Source organism: Telopea speciosissima, chromosome 3 (assembly GCF_018873765.1).
Source record: "Telopea speciosissima isolate NSW1024214 ecotype Mountain lineage chromosome 3, Tspe_v1, whole genome shotgun sequence".
NCBI lineage: Eukaryota > Viridiplantae > Streptophyta > Magnoliopsida > Proteales > Proteaceae > Telopea > Telopea speciosissima.
This window is the reverse complement of record NC_057918.1, coordinates 4,733,479-4,754,916: the sequence shown is the minus strand read 5'-3', so window position 1 is coordinate 4,754,916 and position 21,438 is coordinate 4,733,479. Positions and strand designations below refer to the sequence as shown.

The 21,438-nt window shown below is 36.9% G+C and overlaps 2 protein-coding genes across 17 annotated transcripts; one reads left to right on the top strand and one right to left on the bottom strand.

Moving 5' to 3' along the window:
* Nucleotides 1-3,786: 3,786 nt before the first annotated feature.
* Nucleotides 3,787-5,957, bottom strand: LOC122656997 (E3 ubiquitin-protein ligase AIRP2-like). The gene is made up of 5 exons (XM_043851727.1): nt 5,816-5,957; nt 5,020-5,182; nt 4,693-4,759; nt 4,369-4,585; nt 3,787-4,254 (listed from the first exon to the last, which is right to left on the bottom strand). Exons 1-5 carry the CDS (start codon nt 5,917-5,919, stop codon nt 4,044-4,046), a joined length of 762 nt encoding a protein of 253 aa, XP_043707662.1. The 5' UTR covers nt 5,920-5,957; the 3' UTR covers nt 3,787-4,043.
* Nucleotides 5,958-13,384: 7,427 nt separating this feature from the next.
* On the top strand, nt 13,385-20,381 carry LOC122656473 (B3 domain-containing protein Os01g0905400-like). 16 transcript variants are annotated; one of them, XR_006332111.1, is made up of 11 exons: nt 13,385-13,585; nt 14,381-15,241; nt 15,320-15,485; nt 15,662-15,790; nt 16,047-16,166; nt 16,420-16,548; nt 16,704-16,760; nt 16,888-17,075; nt 18,713-18,738; nt 18,805-18,965; nt 19,201-19,471. XR_006332111.1 is itself a non-coding variant. In XM_043850996.1 (11 exons), the coding sequence occupies exons 1-11, from the start codon at nt 13,454-13,456 to the stop codon at nt 19,214-19,216; spliced, it is 1,974 nt and encodes a 657-aa protein (XP_043706931.1). In that variant the 5' UTR covers nt 13,385-13,453; the 3' UTR covers nt 19,217-19,471. The 16 variants fall into 16 exon arrangements, 15 of the variants coding, with proteins under 15 accessions (XP_043706931.1, XP_043706937.1, XP_043706930.1 ...); XM_043850996.1 differs by having other exon boundaries at nt 18,724-18,738; XM_043850992.1 differs by lacking the exon at nt 19,201-19,471 and adding exons at nt 19,932-19,976; nt 20,104-20,381 and having other exon boundaries at nt 13,392-13,585; nt 18,724-18,965.
* Nucleotides 20,382-21,438: the final 1,057 nt, after the last annotated feature.

Below are 21,438 nucleotides of genomic sequence, written 5' to 3'. Positions count from 1 at the left end.
ATCGTTTTTGCTTTCTATAAGCTATAACCACACCACCTTAATTGCTTAAATGCTCACTCTATGTATTGCTTAAAAGTCAGGTTTCAAAATGCATTCTAAATCCAGAATCTATTCCAAGAATGCATACCAAATAGAGACTAAATGTAACTTAGTGTAGTGTAGTACCATGGTCTTCGAATCTATTCCGAGGATGCAGACCAAACACAACCTAAATGTAAATCAGTGTAGTGTAGTACCCTGGTCATCCTACAAGAACATTATATATATTTGGGGTTCTGATTTTATTTTCTCTGATGTTCCTGTTCACCATGGTTAAACCAATTTTTTATTTGGGCCTACAATAAAATCAGGAGAAAAGGAAGTAAATCTCTCTCTCTCTCTCTCTCATTATATATATAATTTCTCTTGCAATTTGGTTTGACATGTAAGATGTCGGAAAAAAAAAGTGTGTGGATCCCTCTCCCTAAAATCATTTTAAATAGTCTGATTCATCAACACATTATTTCCAAAAGAGGAGGTGGGGGGGGACCCATTAAGACAAGATGATATTTACCCCTATGAGAAAATGGAGAAATGTGGATTAGTGAAAAATAATTACTTGCATCACACCTAATAACAAACTTGCAATAACAAATCCAAAAGCCTAAGTTCTTAATATGATCCTCACAGAAACGACCTTCATTTTCACAAGATGCTCCTGTAAATCAGTAAATCTTTAATAATGGGAAGAAGAATATGTTATATATGATAGGATGGAATTCTAGTTCCAGTATATCTGATCATTAAAACTCAATCAGAGCTAGCTAATACAACAGACTAAATTCTAACTTCCATCAGAGCAAGACATCAGTTACCTATGATCACTTCTGCAATTATCATTTATCAGATTGAACCCAACACACTTCACTATAATGTCTAACATCGGCATTTCTGCCGTTAGAAAAGAATATTCCATGACCAAGAGCAGATGACTGAGTGCAAGCAAAAGTGAAACACAAGGCTTTAATCTGTAAAGATAGCTTATTTCTAAGCTTGGAATAAAAATAGAACCTTTTACATAACAGCTTACTTACTGATGGGTTTATATAAAATTTGCCGTAAACATACTAGTTTCCTTCTTGGTTTATGGAACGATGGAACCTTCAGTTGCTAAGATCCTTGATCTAGTGTGTCTAGTTGTGTAAGTGCTCAATGACTCTATATTACCATGTAAACTAGCTCAAAAACAGTCATTCTCTTAGGTCATTGACAGCAAATCAATTCATAGTGACCAGAAGCAAGGATAGAAAACCAATTCATGGTGAACGGAAGCCAATGTAATTGCATGACTCTGCTTTGTAAACTAACATTTTCGGGCCTGGTTCTCCAATTTGCTTTCTTCATACAACAGACCAAGTGTGATATTCTAATTCAAAATATAAAATAAGTTCAACTACATTTCTTACGGAATACCTACATAAAACACATTGTTACCCCAGTTTGAAGGGCTGATTGCAACTTCTCTTCCTGCAAAGGGAAGAGAGGAATTCACCCAAAACAAAAACGAGAATAATGATAATAATGATAATAATAATAATAACCAGATAAAGACAAAACAGACATACAAGTAGTACTAGGGGGTGTTAACAGCGGGACTGATTTTAGGAGGAAGTTAAGGGAGACTGAAATGCAAGAGGAAATGAACTTAAAGGATTTTTGTTATGTAAAGGGGAGCTTGCTACCATGATATCCTCCACCAACTGATCGGTGATGAATTGAATTAGGTCAGGAAATGGGGTTAGCCCCTCTTGCAAACAGATAGATAACACCTCCAGGGAGATGGAGGTCTTTATAGACAAAAACAAAGCATTTATAGGATGAATTAAATATTCCATAATTCAAAATTTGGATATTTTCAAGGGCTTTACTAATTGACAAAGAAAGTGATCCATAAACCAATCTCTCAACTTTATAAATATGACTATAAATAGTAACTGTAAACCATTATTGTTGCTGCCACTACTGCTACTATTATGTCTGCTGCTAGTTATCCTACCACTACTGGTGCTTCTGATACAACAATATTTTCTATTACCATAACTATTCCAGTAATAGAATCCAAGTAGTTGACCCACTTAGTTTGGATAAGGCTGAGTAGAGTGGGCATTTTTTATTTCTAATAAATAGAACCATATTTTCTAGTTGCTTTTTTCTGTTATATGTTTGCTTGTTTTTTATCATTTAAATGTTGTGAATACCAATGCAAGGGGCTGATCCTAGTTGCAACATGACCGATCATTGCTCAACAAATTGATCCCTAACCAAGAATGCATAACCAGCTTTTCGTGATATGTCAGATTTAAACTTTCTTTAGGGCTTAACACACACACACATAGTTTGGATAAGGCTGGGGATATGTCAGATTTAAGCTTTCTTTAGGGCTCCACACACACACACAATCCTAGAATGAAAGAAAGTAGCACAATCAACTCTGATAGTGTACAAAGATAAATGCATAAAGATTTCCAGACAAAATTTTGAACCAATCTGTTATTTTGGAGATCAACGAAATTAATAAATACCTGTTTTAGGACACATCAGATTGTGACGGTCCATTGTTCTTTACCCTGTTTGAATAATAACAGAAGATATCAGTTAGTTAGTTGTGGTCAATACCTGCATATGATGTCATTCATAGTGATTAGGCTCCATCTAGGAAAATAGAAATTATTTGGATAAGTCAAGCTTTCCAGTAAAGGCCAACAAATTGTTCCCCAGTATACTCATTTCAATAGCTTATCGTTTACATATTTGAATTCCACAATCCTCCTTAATTGAGGATAGAATTTTAGTTGAGAAATTCAATTCTCTCAATCTCATAATCTAACAATAAGCCCTACCAATTAAAACCATGGCTGCTCCTGAGTCCTGACAAAGTTACAACTTCCATGTTGCCTATGATGGTACCAGCCAACTACTCTAAACAAAACCTCTCCCATTCAAAATTCTGACAATTCCCCAGAAAATTACAACTTTCATGCTACTTGTGACCCATGGTAAAATTTAATTGGAGATTAACAGAAAGAAAATAGTTCCAATTCCTTATCTCTCTCTTGGGGATTTTGTAGAACACATGTTTCTATCTCCATCAGTTTCCAATGTCTCTTAAGAACCAACTATCATTTGTATGATCTGCAATATACATAGATCTTCAGAATACTTCCACAGTCCTCAATAACATATCTTAAAGGACAACAGTGTCACCTCGTCAGTGTTTCAGTACAACATGTACACATCCTATTTGGCATGAACAGAATCTAAAAAGTTTTGAAGATGCAAAAATGAATGAGACATTCTCTTTTCAGGAGAAAATCACATTGGTAGTTGCCAAAGGGGGGGGGGGATCTGAGGAGCGGATAAAGAAATTGCATAATTCTTTTTCCGGTGGATTAGATCCAAATTCTCTTTTTATAAAACTAGTAATAGCATACCCTGATGGAGTGATAAATCTTGCTGGAGCACTATCTAATACAGAGTCATCAGAGGAACCTTGTGTGATAATTCAGATATAGAGTACGTCATCTAGGCCTAAGACAAGTCATTTATAGGTTGCAACAGTGTCATTTCAATTCCCTCATTTCAGACGAGAAATTCTTTTTTAATACACCACCATGTGACCGTGGATGAGATTCACAGAATATGATATAAATTCATATAAAATCTACTTGCTGCACAATGTAACTTCAGCAAATGTAAAAATAAAGGGAGTCGGGGGGGGGGGGGGGGACAGAAAGAAAGAAATAAAAGTTAAAGAGGAAAAGAGTGGAAATGTGGGATCTCCAATTTTTTAAATTAGAGATTCAACTTTCATTCATTTTTGGGGCCTCTGTCTCTGAGGCTTTACACAGTTCTACAAAAGTAAAAGAGAGGATGAGATTATTTGGTGCCTAAACTAAGAGATTTTTTTCTCACCAGACTCTGTTTACAAGCTACGGTCGGCTTTTTCTTTTTCCTGAACATCAGATTGGTACTTTCTGTACATTATTATTCAGATCTCCCTTTGATCATATTAGGTATTCATAATACACTAAGAAAAGGACATCTGGAATATCTTTTGGCAGCTTATTGATATAGAGGTAGAACCGCAACAGCTCCTCCTTGGCCACCGTCTCTCTGTCTACCACATCACTTCTACTTGTGAGAACCCATAGGTCTCCTGACTTAACTCTCTTTATGCTACCCCGACAAAATGGGCAGGATTCTGACCTGGTATTCCTGTAATTTATAAACATAGCAAAAGCAATGTCAAACCCTTTATTTCTTGATTAGTGAGCTTTCAAAAGGAAACCATTTGAAATATAAATCAAAGAAACATGGATTTAGAGTTACCAGTCATGATAGCAGTTAATGCACATGGCATGGCAACAAGTAGGCAAGAGCATCTTGGTGCATGGCTCCATGCAAATGCCACATTCATCTTCTCTCTCCAAATCCATATCAGAGAACTTCCTCTTCTCTTCCAATCTCTTTCTACCAAACACCTCCATGCTGCAACTTCTGTCATGAGAATTACCATTGAGCTGTTGTAGAGAGGGTAATATGACAGCTGCAACAATAATTTGGTTTTGTTAGGCATGGTCAAAGAGCGATAAACCAAGACCAGACCCATTAGAACATTAGTGAAAAAAAAAGAGAAGTACATAAAGTGCACACCATAGAATTGCCTAATTGTCGCTTTCCTCCCATGTGAAGAAATGTTAGGCCTCCCATCTGCATATACCTGTATAGTCCATGACAGAAACCAATAACCAACACAAAGCATGAATATCCCAATTATGTCAACTTCAATTTTAGCATCACAAAAAAAATAAAAGATAAAGTTGCACAAAGCACCCCTCCCCGTAGAAAAGAGAAGGTAAAGAAGCTTATTCTTTTCGCCAAAAAACAATCGGGTCTTATTGGATTCTGCTAATATGTTTCCTGATTTCTTCAAATTCGCACGGATACGTAAGAGTTTAATAGGAAGTAATGGCAGCTAACCTTGTACACCACTATGTGAAAGAAGTCTAGATATCTCTGTAGTAGGCAGGTACAAGAGGAATCCATCCACTGGAGCAGAAACAGAAACAAAGGAGTCAAGTGGCTGTAAACTAATTTCATTTGAAGACATGCACCACCCTTGGCTCTTGGAATTGATGCCGCCCTGCATTCATAGAATAAAACTTTAACTTCGTTCAAACACCACCACCGTATACCATTGAAAGCTAAGGACAAAATGGCTGGCTTTCCTCCTTCATTTACACTTTTTTTTCTTTTTCTGCTGAAAAAACCCAAATGGGTATTTCCGTTTCTAATTGAGAATGACATATTGCAGTAACAGATATAAATTCCGGCCATAGCAAACATACTCGTTAGTCGTGCATGCCAAAATCCCCAAATTGATATGAAAATAGTGTCAATTCTCAAACAACAGGGACAATAATAGTAGCAAGAAATTGGGAGAACAATAAATATCAATTGAAGCTTCAAATATGGAAATATGCTCCATTAACGGATATCATAATTAGATTATTAAAAAAAAAAAAGTTGAAAACAAAAAACCCCGTAGGCATAAATAAAGAACGGAAAACATGAGAGTCGCATAACACTTGTATGATAGTAGCCCCCCCTTTTTTTTTTTATCTAAAAACAAACCAATTTTTTTTTTTTTTTCCTGAGTTCTCCGAGTACAAGCAACCTAAGAAACAGAAAAGAGAAAAGACAGAGATAATTACCCGCAAACAAACCCCTTGAAGGAAACAAAACATAGAGAAAGGGAGAAGGGGATGAAACTCACAAGGTATTGGCATGTTGTATATCAGCCTCCAGAGCCTTAAGGGATTCCTTGTAAGATGACTTGGCAAGTTGATTATACAAAACCTCCATCTCTTTCCCTAACATCTCGAAAGAACATAAGAAGAAGAAGAGAAATAGCTTGTGGAAATGATAGCAACACCCAACAGGGTATATTCTTAAAAACGCCGGAATAGGACTCTTCGATTATCAAACGAAACAATCTAGATGAAGCTGTGAGAACCACTGGGTTTAGTTTTTGAGAACCTAATCTCTTTCCAGAGACAACTCAGATATGAGAACAAAAAGAGGGAGAGAAAAACGAAAACAGTTTCTTTCTTATCTTTTGCAGCTTCTGCTTTTTCTGCTTCTTCTCCCCCTTCCAAACCTCTCTCTGTGGCTTCTCTTTCCTTTCCTTTTTTTCTCTTTTATTTGCGGGCTCCAAAGACCACTTGGTGCTGCTTCCTTTCCCTCTTCTGACTTTTTTACTCAGTCCTGAAACGATTCTCTCTCTCTCATGTTCGTGCAGAGTCTAGACTCTCTCACTCTTCATTATCGGGGAAGGAGAGAGAGGTCGGATTTGTTTATTTGGAATCATTTAATCAGCTTTTTAGCAGAAAAACTTTCTTTTCTGTTTGTCTTTGGTTTTGAGTTAAAACGTATATTTGCATTTAAAAATTGGTTGTAACCAAGTAGGTTGGTAAGCTACATCTCTAGTTCTCTTCGGTTTCCAACAATGCTGGTGTGGGAGATTCTCCCACGCCCAATGATTTAAATTTGGAATTGAATCGGATGAATCGGTCAATTTGAATCAGAATCGACTCAACCCGATCCTGATTACTTATGTTCGAGAGTTGGCGATTCATACTTGGTTTATAGGGTTCAGGCAAGATTTGGCTGATTCCGGTCGACTAAATCGAAAGTTGGATCTACTTCAAATATTGATTCATTGTGGGCCTTAGGGGTGTCAACACCTACCTAAATGGAATGGATCCTTATTGGATCGGTTTTGTGCTGAGGTATTGCACACCCGAAAGCAAGCCAAAATCGACTTAACCCGAAACCAAAACCAAACCGTTATAACTGATAACAGCTTAAAACTCATTAAAAATATGTATTTTTTCATATTTTGCATACATATTTATATATATATATGTCAAACTAAAATCGAAACCAACCTGGTAACAAATTGATAAGAGAAATTGATAAACACTTGAGATTAAAATCGAAGTTTTTCTTATTGATTTGGTTTTGGATTCACCCTTACCACATCGAAACCAATTCAATCCAGACTTAATCCAACCTGAACTGATCGATTAACATCCCTACTAGGCCTAGAGAGACAGAGAGAGCCAGCGGACCCAGTGCCTGTATGGGGAATTTTTTTCCCAATTGAGTTGCAGGTGAGGAGCGGAGGGCGTTCATCAATAGTGGTGGAGAGGAGATAGTTTTGAGCTCATGGGATCCATCATATCCATCCAAGAAATAACAAAAGGTTGGTTTTGGATCCTCAAAACTCACAACTTTGAGAAAGAGAGAGAGAGAGAATTTGTGTTTCCCTTGTCAATTAATTTCTAGAAACCATTGCTATAGCTTCATTTCAATCAAAACAATGAGAAAGAGTCAAGAGAGGCATATCATATGCATGTGAGAGAGGAAGTCGAATGGAAAGAAAAAGGAATCGATTAGTCAAATAGGTTTTCTTAGCCGGCGGCATGACAGCATGGTCAAGGTCAACGAAATGTACAAGTCTTTCATTTTTTATTTTGTTTTTTGTTTAAAAAATTTCCTCCATATAAAATGGAGAAAGGATTTCCTCACCATGATTCTGTGATCGTATGATTGGACTCTTAGGTTATCAGTACATTCCCATCTATTGAAAAATATTAATGAACGGAAAACTACCATCACTCTCCTTGGCCATTTGACCTTACCGATATCAATCCTTCTTACACCACAGGTAAAAGGAAACTCTATTTTTGTTTTTGGGAAAAATAACTCTATCCAAGAGTGTGGCCCTGCACTTAGACACACGATGTATCCCAATCCCTCCTAATACATAATTCTGCTCACACTTCCCATTGGCCTGACATAAGCGCAAGGACCATACTCTTGGACTGAGAACACATTCCCCTTTTTTGGGTAAAAATCTTCACAATTGGATTAACCTAATGAGAAATTACATAAACCATCCCCATAAGCACAATGTGAAAGCAAGGGTTAAGATTGTGTGGAGGTTGGGGAAGAATAGTACATTAGTGAAAAATAGGTTTAACGTTTATAAACAGGCAAAATTTGAGTTAGACAGAGTCCTCAATATTTTTTGGAGAAAGTTTTTCACCATGTAATGTGAAGAGAGAAGATCTTTATCCGAAACAATATGATCTTATAATTAGATCATCGGACATTGAATTCCATCATTAAACTCTTGCCCTTGGGTGTCAATTTTCACCTATCATAAAGGGTAAAGATTTATCATGATTCTAGAATGGAAAGCTTCACCAATGAGAGAGCAAGGAAACAGATCATCCTTTAATGACCTGCATATTTATATGTGAGGGCGTGTAGATTACTTCACACTCCGATTTCATGCATCATTTTCCCTATCATAATTAAGGTGGATAGTTGAATAGACACATCTTATACAAATAACCTTATAGGAACCAAATCAATGGGACAAGAAACTTAAAAAGATTCAAGAGAAAGTTGTCCTCCACTGTAGGAGAAGGGAAATCCATGATTTGACCGTCAATACTACTCCACCGAAAAATTAAAGATCCAAAGTATTATTCTCTCAACTATGACACTCATTTCACCCCGCTAATGTCCATAGTGAAAGAATACTTCCTTGACCACGGGTGAAAGAAATTCTCCTAAAAAATTTATAAATCCAAACATGAATATTGGATGGTTTGCTTTCATTCTTGGAAAAACTTTTTTTTATCACATTTCTTACCTCTCCTTCCCCTAAAAAAAATAAAACTAATGGTTTGGAGAATTCAACAAATCACTATCCAAATGGTCCAAATCTCAAAGCTCTTTTTTCCTTATTTATTTTAATGACAAAATGATTGATGAGTCAACTCACTCAGTTTGAGAAAGGCCACCCCAGCCTCATCATTTAATGGATTCTACGGTTCTACCAATACATCAAACATGCTTGTCTACTCCTCCTCCACCACCCCATCCTAACCCAATGAAAAGGAAGAAATATTTAGAATATAAAAGATTCTCAGATTCTTAGTGTATAGTTAATGATTTTGAGGTGGCTCAACTCAAAACAGTTTATTTTTATTTCTTACAAAGTCATATTAGTTTCCATTCCTTACAAAAGTCATACCTTCTCTCACATATATGATGAATAGTGCATGCCCTATTACAGAACAGTGCATGCTTAAGGGTTGCTTTAAACAAATTAGACCAATAAGAGAATATTTATATTCCATGTTATAATTTTTTTTGATCAACAGAATTCTACTCATTATAATGGATCATTTAAAAATATACTTTGGATCATAGGACATATATGAAATAAAAAATGTACAACACCAGTGTGTAGATTCTTGCGCCACTTTCTCATATTTCTCAATAAATACCCTTTATTGAATGATTTGTCACGTTCTTTTCTATTGGTGCAAAACGGCACTCTGGCATTGTATGAAACCCTTTCCCATAAAAAATACGTGCAATGGAAAATTTATTTAAATCATCCAAAGCACATCATGTTTTCATATGATAATTTATCCACATCAAAGTTTCATATTAATTTGCTGATGTTACACATGTATGCATACTTTCATCTCTCAATTTAATAGCTCAGCGCTCTCTAATAATGATTTTCTATACATTTTAGAGTTTCCATCCCACATTGGAATATTGTTTATTATTTGCAAGATATCAAAACTATCGTTATCAAAGTTTAGTTAGCATCTAATACCCACCCACACCTAGCCTAATAAAAAAGTCCAGGTAGCTTCTACATAGATTGTTCATGGAATATAATTATGATCATTGTTATCACCAAGCTACTATTTAAAAAAAATAGTTATTTGATCTTTTAGAAGGGTTTTTCAGAATAGCATTACAAGAAAATTTTTCATGCAACTATGTAAGTCCTTAAAGATAATTTTTTGGATAATCTACATGCACTGGTGTATTGTTTGATTAAGTAATTCAATGTTACGATAATTCACGTAAAAACAAACTCATTAATATCAAGGTAAAGGGGGAAAAAATCTAGATAGGGAAATTGTTCTCCAAGCTGTTGGAATGGGATACACTAGCACTTCTCGATCTATCTCTCTCCTCTTCACATGAAATGGCCTCATTGTCGGCTTCCTTTCTATGTATGATATTGATTTATTGCATCGCATTGATGCTCATTCCTATGTTGCTTGCTCAGAACATGACATTTAAAATGGAATCACATTACCTAGTTTTTTTTTTTTATATGGATATATAACTTATGACATCATTTTATCGTGTATTGACTTTTAGCTCAATTCAGTAATGCCATATACCATAATAAATCATTGAAAATTAGTTTCAAACGAGTAATTATTGTTTGTAAACATTAGAACCATTATTTTGAAAATTAGTTTGAAACGAGTAAGTATATACTCACACGATAGGTCAGATGCTACTAAAATTTTGTGGGCATATAAGCCGCAATAATGTCCCTTTTTTTTTTTTGGTAAAAGGCAATAATGTCCCTTGCTCACACTTAAAGTTTCAGCCCAAGTTGAGTAAAGTAGAGATATAAATATTTTGAGATTATGTGAGTGGATGCACTTTCAATCGGGAATTGGATCAGTAAATTGTCCGATTCAGATCGGAATCGGCAGTCTGATCCAAATTCTTGTGTATCCTAATCGTCTACCCTTGAATCGATTCCCAACCCATAATGGGGAATTAAGGGTCTTTTTAGTATCATTTTTTATTTTTACATATGTCTGGTATCACTTTTGAAACTTGTTTTTATTTAAAATAAATGAAAACATGGAATAATTATCACCTCCAATTCCTCTAATTCCTCTAATAGGGGGGAGTGGACCCCATCTTGGATAGTGTTTTCGGGTAAGGGGTAAGGTGGTCATTTTAAACCCCATGTGAGGAATTGGAGGAATTAGAGGGGGCAGCGAATTGTAGGGGACAATGATTCGTGAAAACACCCTCAAAATGATAATAGACTTAGCTACCATTTGATAACCTTACACATGTTTCTGTTCCGTTTCTCACCAAAAATGCTTTTTGGTGTTGTCGGTTGTAGAAACATATCTATGGGTTGCAAACATGGTGTTTGATTAACTTGTTCTAGGAACTCACATCTCTGATTTTCGTGGGTGAATCCTCTTTCAAAACCACACTAACTGCAACAGTCAATTCCCATTGCAACAACGGAAATGTACCATCGAATTTCGCAGCAATCGGTTTCTTACTTTCTTACTCCTGGGTGAATCCTCTTTAATAGCTCAAGAACCAATTCTGATATACACAGAATCAAACGAAGAGAAAGAGATCTTATCATGGGCCTTTTCATGGGCTTGTGATGAATTTGAAAACGCAGTTGGGGTTTTGAGTGTGCTTGTGTCTCGGCTCTTCTATAGGAGAAGAGTTTATTGGCTGTTTTTGCTGCTTATGATATTGTTCTATTTTTAGTTAAGATTTGTGTGTTTTTTTTGGATGAGAAAAGTCAAATTTAGATTCCTAGAAACGTATGTACATCATACAAGAAAAGTTTGGAGGGAGTATTAGTCATAACTGATGTCAAAATGTAAGATCTTAGGGTTGCTGTCCATTGGTTGTGCTGGAGATAGCTAGGTACAGAGGTAAAGTTAGAGGTGAGTTTAGCTAGTTCAACAAAAAGAGAGAGTAGTGTCCATGGTACATAAGGTTGTTGTCCAAGTTGCAAAATTTTACTAAGGCTAAAACTAGATACCCAAATCTCTTTTAGATGGATCCCTTCTTTGAGAGTGTATTTCCACCCCTGTAAGATTCCTATCAGCTCAGCCTCCTTTGGGTTGGATGAACACGAAATTCCTGCAGATGTTAAAACACTCTGGCCATCTAACAAAAAGCAATACCCCCATCCAGTTAGTCTCAGTGATGGTTCAGAAAGGCCTGCACAGTAGAGAACATGGAATTTTACTTTGTTATTAGGCAAATGGGTGAAAACTGGAGTGCATTGTGTGTTCTGGTTGTGAGCTATTGTGAGTGCATTTAAAGTAGGAGGGCAGAGATCTAAGTAGTACATCGAGCGATTGATATTTAATAACACCAAATGTGGGTTAGCCGGGGCTAAACCACGGGATACTTTGTTTCTTACATTCCATATAAAATAGCAAGTTAAAACAAATATAGGAAAAAACCAAGAAGCAGAATTCAAATCCAGGGCTTTACAATTGAGGAGGGAAGCACAGAGTTGTGCAATATTGGGGCTGCTAAGGTGCTCTATTCTCAGGCCGAGGGGCTCAGATGCCTAGACACGCTTAGTCCATTCACAAGATATAAAAATATGTCATTGGGTTTCATCACGAGCACCACAGAGAAAACATGTAGGCTTGATCGACAACCATTGTGAGATAGTATCCTTGACAGGTAAACCAAGACACGCCAAAAAAACATCTTAAATTTCGGATGAAGTTTAAGTTTCCAGAAAAAACGCTACCATTTCGAAAGAAGTTGGTAATTTTGAAAATTGGTATGCAGGTAAGAGGCAGCCTGTCGAGTGGAGAACGCCCCAGTTTTTGTTAAGGAGCATTTCCACTGATCCTCAGAGTCTGAAATACACACTCTTGAAATCTCAGAAGTGAAGCAATGAGGAAAAGTATTGTAAGTAAATTGAAATTCCAGTCAGAATTAGAATTAAATTCAAGTTAAGATTTGTGTTGGTCGGGGCAGAGGTTTTTGAATTTTTATCCTCTCAATTTGCCTACCTGTACTTGACGTCAAGTACTTCTAATAGAGGGAGGTGGACCCCACGTGGATCCCACCTTGGGCAGTATGTTTGAACAAGGTGTAGGATAGTCATTTTTGCCCCCTCTAAGTACGGGTAGGCAAATTGAGAGGATAAAGATCCAGGTGGAGAGGAGGACGGTAGCAGGGATGGCATAAAGTTCCGAGGGTAGGGTTGGGTTGCAGCAAGAAGTGTGGTTGAAGGAGGAGGAGGGTAAAAGGGTCACTTCACTACCCTTAAAGGGTAGTTTGGACATTTAAGATTTTTTCTAACTCATGACATCATCACTAAGCAGACAAGAAATGGTAAAATGCAAGGGGTGTTCAAGTAATTGTTTAAAGAGGGAAGATATTAAGAAAAACAGGCAATAGTCTACGGGGTGTCTAAGTAATTTTCCCTAATATTTAATCGAGGGATAAAAAACATTCTTAAAATATAAAAAACTATTTAATACAGTATTTAATGCAATGTTTAATACATTAAAAGGGATTACGATTTTTTTTTTTCTTTTGGTGGAGAAAAGGGATTACGATATTTATCTTCACTTATAATAGTCATATTAATCGATTTGATTTCCTGTAGATCAGAACTGTCAAAAAAAAAAAAAAAAAAAAAAAACCCCAGACTGGTTAGTTTTTGTCGGAGGGTTTAGAGTTGCAGAGAGGAGAGGAGAGGAGAGGAGAGGAAATGGGTTACAAGAATGACGTATGCACGGAATGTACTAAAAAATGCTTGTTGATCCATGGAAAGAGAGAATCTTCTCCTACGGTTACTTCGTTCTTCAAAGTCTTGGTTGGTGATGGCTTCTCCGAAGTTCTGGTATGGGCATCCCTCTTTCTCTTTTTACCCCCTCCTTCCTCAATGTTCGCTGTTTTACTGATTTCACCACTTGCAGAACTTTTAGTTAAGAGTTGAAGAATTTTTCAAATAGCTTACTTTGTTTCGTTCACTTAAAATTTTTTCGCGCCTCTTTCGGTTTTTATATATTTTGGATTGCTTTCGAGAGCTGATGTTTTAGTGATTTCATGTTTCTTCCTCTTCTTCGGTCTTTCAACAATGATTATGGTTGTTTTCTTTTACGATATTGTGGCTTTCCTTTTTCATATTATTTTCAGTTGATTGGTAACGAGAAACCACTAGAGTTCGACAGTTTGCGGATTGCATAATTGAAATAAGCTTCTTTTTCTGAATTTAAAACACCTTTTACTGAAATTCAAAAACTGAGATATTTGTAATGTACTTCTTATCTTTCTGTTTGGCCCTAGGTAAAGATGTGGTCTAGTAAACTAATTGTTAAGAAGCTTCAGATTAACTGTGCTTACTCGTGATTTATTTTGTTTGACAATGTGTTTGTGATAGTTTAGTTGTTGTTCCATGTGTGACTATGGTCTTTATGCACAGTGCAACTGCAACATTTTACTATTGCAAATTGAGATTCCATGGGAATATATTGGTTGAGGGGGGGGGGATCCCTTTAAATTGAGATTGTGTGACAAAACATTTCAAATATTCCTCCTTGTTTTTTGATGCCATGTGTTGATTATATGGTTTTGAAATGCCTTTTAATCTGATGTGCCTTGCTGATCATTTGCTCATCTTATAAAACCTTAACAGTTCATCCCTCCTAAATTTGCACGCACGGTTAGCTCCATGCTTGGTCGAAAAACTTATCTGGAAGACTCGAGTGGACAACGTTGGAGTGTCAAAGTATCCACTATTGATGGCTCCTTAGCTTTTCGACAAGGGTGGGATGAATTTGCATCAGATCATTTTCTGGAAAATGGGCAGTTTTTAGTATTCACTTACATTATTGGATCACACTTTGTGGTTCAAATATATGATAAAAGTGGATGTGAAAAGTTAAATTTCTCTCAGAAACTGACGAGTGGCGGGAAAAAGGCTAAGCCTAAGCTTTGCTCTGATCATTTGCCTTCAGATGGCAGAAAACCTGTTCCTATGGAGGCTCATTTTCCAATGGTTGATAGAGGTTATATGAATGAGCAGGGCTCAAGTTCAACAGTACCTTCTTCATCTAATATTGAAATAATTGACAGTGATGATAAAGATGCTGAGAAGACAGTGATGGCTGCTAAATGCAATTCTCTTTGTGATATTAGCCGAGAAAGACCTAAATCCGATGCAACAGTAGACTGCACAGAAGTTCCATTCTACATAATCGATAGAGACTTCACAACCGAACAAGATGAAACCAGGACTGCCCTTTTTGATTTGTCGAACTTTGAAATATTGAGAGACCAATCTGGGGCCAATCGAATGGAGAATGTGTCAGTTGCTGTTGGAAAGGAAACATCTTCCTATCGTCAGGGGGACCCAGAAAAACCTCAAGCCTCAGTTGGAGAAGGCACTGTACATAAAGATCCAGTGGCTGTTAATGAATCCTGTGGACAAGCTTCTTTTGATGTATCTGACTTGGAAGTGACTGAGATGGAATGCAGTGCTGAAGTTATAGACAAAAAAGAAGGGCGTGCCCAGTGCACGAGGCTCCCGCCACTGCAGGGTGTGGGGAGGGTCATAGCTGAAGATATAGATAACGTGCCCTCAAAATTCAAAAAGGATTCCTGTTGCCACCATGCCTCTTTGCGACCCCAAATTCCATCTTCAGGGCAGCCTGATGAAAAGAAGAGCGGGAACCCTGATATGTCCAAGATTGTCTTTGGCCAATATCCTCTTGCTACGAGACGGAACATCAATGATTTGGGTTAGTAGGTTTATATGTTTTTCCGTTTTATGTCTGGAGTCTGTTTTTCATCTTTTCTACTTCTATCATCATTGTTGTGGTGGCTGTTATTGTTGTCGTTGTTGTTGTTTTTGTCATTATCAGTATCATTGCTTTGACTAATTCCTCTGTGGTGAGTAATTGGATTTTACTCGTAGGAACCAAGTCAGTGGTTAAAGTCAAAATGGAAGAAGCTCCCCTTATCGGAAGCAGTGGAAGTGTTCCACAGATTATCACTAAAGTACCTGGGTGCTTTGGTGCTCCAGCTGCCTTGGAAGGAGAAAAGGGTCAGTCTCTTTATTATTGTTTCTTTTTCTACCGTGTTTGTTTGTAGAGATGCTGTTATTTTGATTAATTCCTTTTTTTTTTGGATTTTAATTGTATTCTGGAGTCTGTTCTTCATCTTTTCTACTTCTATCACCTTTGTTGTGGTGGCTGTTATTGTTGTTGTTTTCAACGTTGTCATTGTTTTTGTCATTGTCATTATCAGTATTATTGCTTTGACCGATTCCTCTGTGATGAGTAATTGGATTTTACATGTAGGAACCAAGTCAGTGGTAAAAGTCAAAATGGAAGAAGCTCCCCTTATCGGAAGCAGTGGAAGTGTTCCACAGATTATCACTAAAGTACCTGGGTACTTTGGTGCTCCAGTTGCCTTGGAAGGAGAAAAGGGTCAGTCTCTTTATTTTCTTTTCTTTTTCTTCCGTGTTTGTTTGTGGAGATGCTGTTATTTTGATTAATTCCTTTTTTTTTGGATTTTAATTGTATGTCTGGAGGCTGTTCTTCATCTTTTCTACTTCTATCATCATTGTTGTGGTGGCTGTTATTGTTGTTGTTGTTGTTTTTGTCATTGTCATTATCAGTATCATTGCTTTGACCGATTCCTCTGTGATGAGTAATTGGATTTTACTTGTAGGAACCAAGTCAGTGGTAAAAATCAAAATGGAAGAAACTCCCCTTATTGGAAGCAGTGGAAGTGTTCCGCAAATTATCACTAAAGTACCTGGGTGCTTTGGTGCTCCAGTTGCCTTGAAAGGAGAAAAGGGTGAGTCTTTATTATATTTTCTTTTTCTTCCCTGTTTGTTTTCAGAGATGCTGTTATTTTGATTAATAACTTTTTTGGATTTTAATTGTCACACAAATCACTTGAAAATAATGATTCCTCCATCTCATTTGGGAATACTTGCGATTGATGAGCAGGGAAAGGGCTGAAGGTAGTTAAGAAAGAGGATGGAGGAATGATGAAGGAAGCCAATGGTTTTGTTATTTTTCTTAATTTCTGTGTCTTTCAATTGGAGCTACTCCCTGTTTGCTGATTTATTTTTATTTGATTTATCTAATCAATGCGACTCTGTGTTTCAATTCTAATTTCTTGCTACATTATTGTGTTTGACAGGGAAGATATCCAAGACAAGTAAAGAAGAGTCTGGGGAGAAATTTAGTCATGGTTCCAAAGACAAGGGAAGCACTTACATATCTGTGAAAACAGAACCAATGGATTCAGATGATTTCTCATCATCCGATTTGATCGATTTTTGCGATTCAGTGACGGCAGTAACTCAGTCTTGGCTTGTATGTCTTGCATTGCTGCTATTAAATTCACCTTTTATGTTTTTATAAATAGTCATAACAGGCTGCTGAAATTAAGATTGCCCATGTCAACTATTTTCTTATTTTTTTTTTGAAAATATTGTTTTTGCTTTATTTTTTGGGTATAAATTGTGTGTGTTGTGTTCTTGAACAGGAAAATCTATCACATTTTAGTTTGTATGTTACTTGGGAGGGATATTTTTGGTAGTTTTGTAGTTATTGCATGTTATTATACCAGCTGCCTAAGTTCTTATGTAAATGTTACAATTCATACTGCATAAACAATCAAGTGGCAAAAGTAACTAGCAACTAAAGGGAAATTGTGAACCCTGTATAACCTGAGCATATGTCAAAGGTTGACCAATGATATCTCATCAGTTCATAGTTGTTAATTTGATGTCTCATCAGCTATTGCTAAGGAGACAATAAGAGATTGAGAATTTGATGTGAGTTTGTTCTTCTCGAATTCTTCTCTTATTGCATGCTCGTTGTGCTTTTAAAGCTAGTGATTATTAGATGACCACAATGTCAATGATGGTCTGAATCTATCAAAAATGTCTGGTTGTGAGTTGAAGACTGAGGTTCACTGGAGTGTAGAAAGCTGAGTTACTCTTGCTACAGATAGGATTTTAATTTTCAATCTTAACTTAGGAAGTTGCTGATTTTATATCTCATCAGCTATCCCTTTGACTGCTTGTTTCTTTGTATCCCATTACTATACATTTAGTCAATTGATCTGATGGACTTCATAGCATAGAATTCATGAACTGTTTGTATGCATTTGACTGGGTTTTTGTATCGCAGCAGACTATGCATGGCCAATTTAAGTTCTCATTTTTATTTTATTCTCATTTATTTAAGACCTCGTTGCAGGAAGGCTCACTGTTCTTGCATTGCCTGGAATAAATGACCTCTACATGCATTGGCCATGTTTCATCCTTACTCATATTGTCTGTGCTTATTTTTATTTATTTATTTATAAATAGGATGTGGAGGCTCTAATTGTTGATTTAAATATGCACTTAAGATGATAAAATACTTTAAAAACCAGTGTAGTAAGTTCTCTTTTTATGTAAAAGGAAAATAATAATGGAAGGATAAAACTGTTTTCCTGTTTGAGAAATCTGAGAATATTGAAGTAAGTTCTCTTTTTATGTAAACGGAAAATAACAATGGAAGGATAAAACCGATTTCCTGTTTGAAAAATCTGAGAATATTTTAAATATTTGAGGGCTGTCTTCCATGCCTGTCCTGTACATTTTGAGCAGCATGAGGATCGGGCGGTATGCATTTAATTGGTTCGACTGTGCTTACCAAAAGGGGGGGGGGGGTTCAACCTAGGCTAGGATGTTATTTTTGGATGGGATCTACCTTGTTAAATGATAATCCTTAGTCTGGCATATTCAGAAACATATGGTGACTATTTGGGGGAGAATTTAGATTGGATGGTTGAGGCCGTCTGATTGAACCTGATTTTGCATTCATATGATCTCTTATCTGGGACCTATTGATTGGTGGGTCCTGACCCTTTGTATGCATGCTAACAAACAAAAGGCTGACTACTAAGTAGTTATTCTGTCTTGTCAAGGTTTCTGCCTACTAATTTTTGCATCATTCAACATGAATGCAGGAGTTGCCAACAGTTTCAGTTTCGTGGAAGGGGAAGTTAAGAATGGATAGGAAGTTAGTGCTCCTTCGTGATCCAGCCATGAAAGTGTGGGCAGTCCTCTATCACGAAAGACCTGGGTTCAGAGTCTTAACCAGCGGGTGGGAAGCTTTCGCCAAGGCAAACAACATTCAACCAGGAGATACATGCATTTTTGGAGTTGAAAGTCGATCAGAAGGTCTATTCCGTGTGAATATTGTCAGGAGGTAAGATGAACTCCAAATCCCACTTCTCTTTTTTCCTTCCCCAAGATGACACATAAATTTGTGTTGTAAGTAAAGTTTGGATTGCAGAATCTTCTGCCCTTCTGCGTACTCCATGGTGTAGAATCCCATTAAATATAAAGAGTAGTATCTAATCCATTAGATGTAAAAAGTACATCTAAGTGTTTGTGATTCATTGACAGTGTCTTTTAAAGTTTTGGCGTCTTCACATGTGCAGAAGTTTGCACTTGTAAATTTGTTCAGCTGTAAGTCAAAACAAAGGAATTTTACAACAATAGTCACAAAATTACAATGATGGTCCAGGAAAGAGTCCGGTAGCACAATAGTCAGAATTTTCTCCTAGAAGATCTATTAGGTCTTGACAATGTCTAGCTGTGATAAGCTGAATGGTAAAAGCCTTCTGCCCCATCTTTCCACCAGGATAAACTACTGTTGTACACCTGTAATTGACATGCATAGGAAATTCAATATATAGGGCATTTCATTGCCAGAGTTCCTTGGTTACCAAACACTCTTCACTGTCCTGTGAAATTATAGAAATATCTGTTTATCAGTAGATGTCCTGTGTATTGAATGGGCAGATGAATTCATAGAGGTAAGGCCTGCCAGCCGTCATCCCCAATGCTTAGGATGGAATCCCACTTCCATTCCCACGATGATTTAGAGATCAGGATTGTATTGTGCGTATCACCTGAGTCAACTCGATCCCCCCAAAAACCTTGGTTGACATGGCCTGTTTACCCTCTGTTATGCCCAACCTCAGCTGATCCTGGCCAAACTTATGCTGGGATTGGTGGTGACCAATTGGATCCACAAGTGGCAGTACATGGCCGTGATTCATGAGATTTCTTTTGCAGGACTCATTTTTACTAAATTTGAAACGTACACATACTACAATAGGTAAGTTTACCCTCTAATGCTTGCCATTATTCTCTTTTCTCTTTTCAGAGGTTGACATGTTATAGATTATGAAGTCCCGCATCGACATGGTAGGTGAGTTTCTTGTTCCCAAGTTTCTGTATGGGTCTTTGAGGCTATTTGGCTATTATAAATGAAAACAGAAAAATGCAACCAGTTTGCAGCTTGAGAACCCAACCGGACATTCTCGAACACAGCCAGAAGGGGGTTGTTATCAGATGAGCATCCTAGCTAGGATTCTGGGGGATTATTATGGAGTTGGATGCTGCAATGGTGTTCAAATGGCTGGTGATGGACAATATTTGGTTTTTTCATTTGAACAATATTGCTTTCTGAACATTTGGTGATTCATAAGCCAAGTGCCTAGCTTGTTAGCATGATGGGGCTACCATCATGAATGGTGTCAGTGGAGAATGCAAAGAGAACTATCTTGTATGGATGGCAGAACTATTAGAAAAGGACTTTATATGTGTTTGTTGGCAAGGAGATGGATATGCCATACCTCACAACTGTATAATTTACCGGAGGGGAAGGGCCGCCGGGGGGCAGAGGTTTCTCACGACGCCAGAGTGGGAAACCACACCAATGAGAGGTCTAAGATGAGAGATGGATTTGTTCAGTAGGGGGTCCACATTTCGTGAGGGGTAGGAAGGAATCTGTACTCTGGCGTCGTGGAGATCTTTTACCAATAGTTTTTTATTTATTTTGGAATAGGAATGCATCTTTTATACTTTACATGGTGGAGGAAATAATATTCCAAATGACTAGCAGGAACCAGTCATCCCCTAATAACGATTTCCTTGTGGAAGATGGGATGTGGTAGTAAAAAAGTATTATAGTTGTGTTCCATCACTTCCATGCCTCATTGTTGAAGTATTATTAAATGCATTCTACATATACAACCTAGATTTGTATTCGTATGAGGTGGTGTACAATTAATTCTTGGTCGGTTGGTCAAAATCAAAATGGTGGACCATCTTGATAAGCTTACCATGGAGAACCGGCAAAACCTTGCTTTTGCCTTGTTAATCCCTACACGAAACACAAACCCCTCTCTACGCCCTGCCTTTTTAGTTTAGCTTTATTCTTAGAGTTTCGAATATAGGTAGATTTGTGTTCCGATCCATTTTAATCAGTGAATATTGAATTGGCTTTTTATGAGGTAAATTATTTGATAGGCTATTTGATATTATTGTTTAAGATTGAACAAAAATATTAAACAAAGGGAAAAGTGTTGCTTTAGTGGTTTTTTTTTATGAAAAAAAAAGAAAATAAAATTAAGATCAAACAGTACATACAAATGTATGAACATATTGGAAAATTTTCATTATGAAAAGTTGTAGGAACACTACATGGGTTTAGAGAATTCTTTCCCCTAAAAAACAAAAAAAAGGATGCCAGGTTGCTTGGTGCTTGCACCAAAACACCGGAAGGGTGAAATGATTGCCTCATCCCTTAAGATGAAAAATACTACATCTGTTGGATGCCTTCATCTGCGTTTTCATTGGCCCTTGCATTGGTTTAAGGGTAACACAAT

Bases quoted from the DNA above. Each gene is read 5' to 3' on its own strand.
- LOC122656997 (XM_043851727.1), bottom strand. From the start codon at position 5,919: ATGTTAGGGAAAGAGATGGAGGTTTTGTATAATCAACTTGCCAAGTCA. The intron at 5,183-5,815 runs GTGAGTTTCATC...CTATGAATGCAG, and splicing joins ATACAACATGCCAATACCTT to GGCGGCATCAATTCCAAGAG. The intron at 4,586-4,692 runs GTGTGCACTTTA...TTATTGTTGCAG, and splicing joins GACAATTAGGCAATTCTATG to CTGTCATATTACCCTCTCTA.
- LOC122656473 (XM_043850991.1), top strand. From the start codon at position 13,454: ATGGGTTACAAGAATGACGTATGCACGGAATGTACTAAAAAATGCTTG. The intron at 13,586-14,380 runs GTATGGGCATCC...AAACCTTAACAG, and splicing joins ATGGCTTCTCCGAAGTTCTG to TTCATCCCTCCTAAATTTGC. The intron at 15,486-15,661 runs GTTAGTAGGTTT...TTTTACTCGTAG, and splicing joins ACGGAACATCAATGATTTGG to GAACCAAGTCAGTGGTTAAA.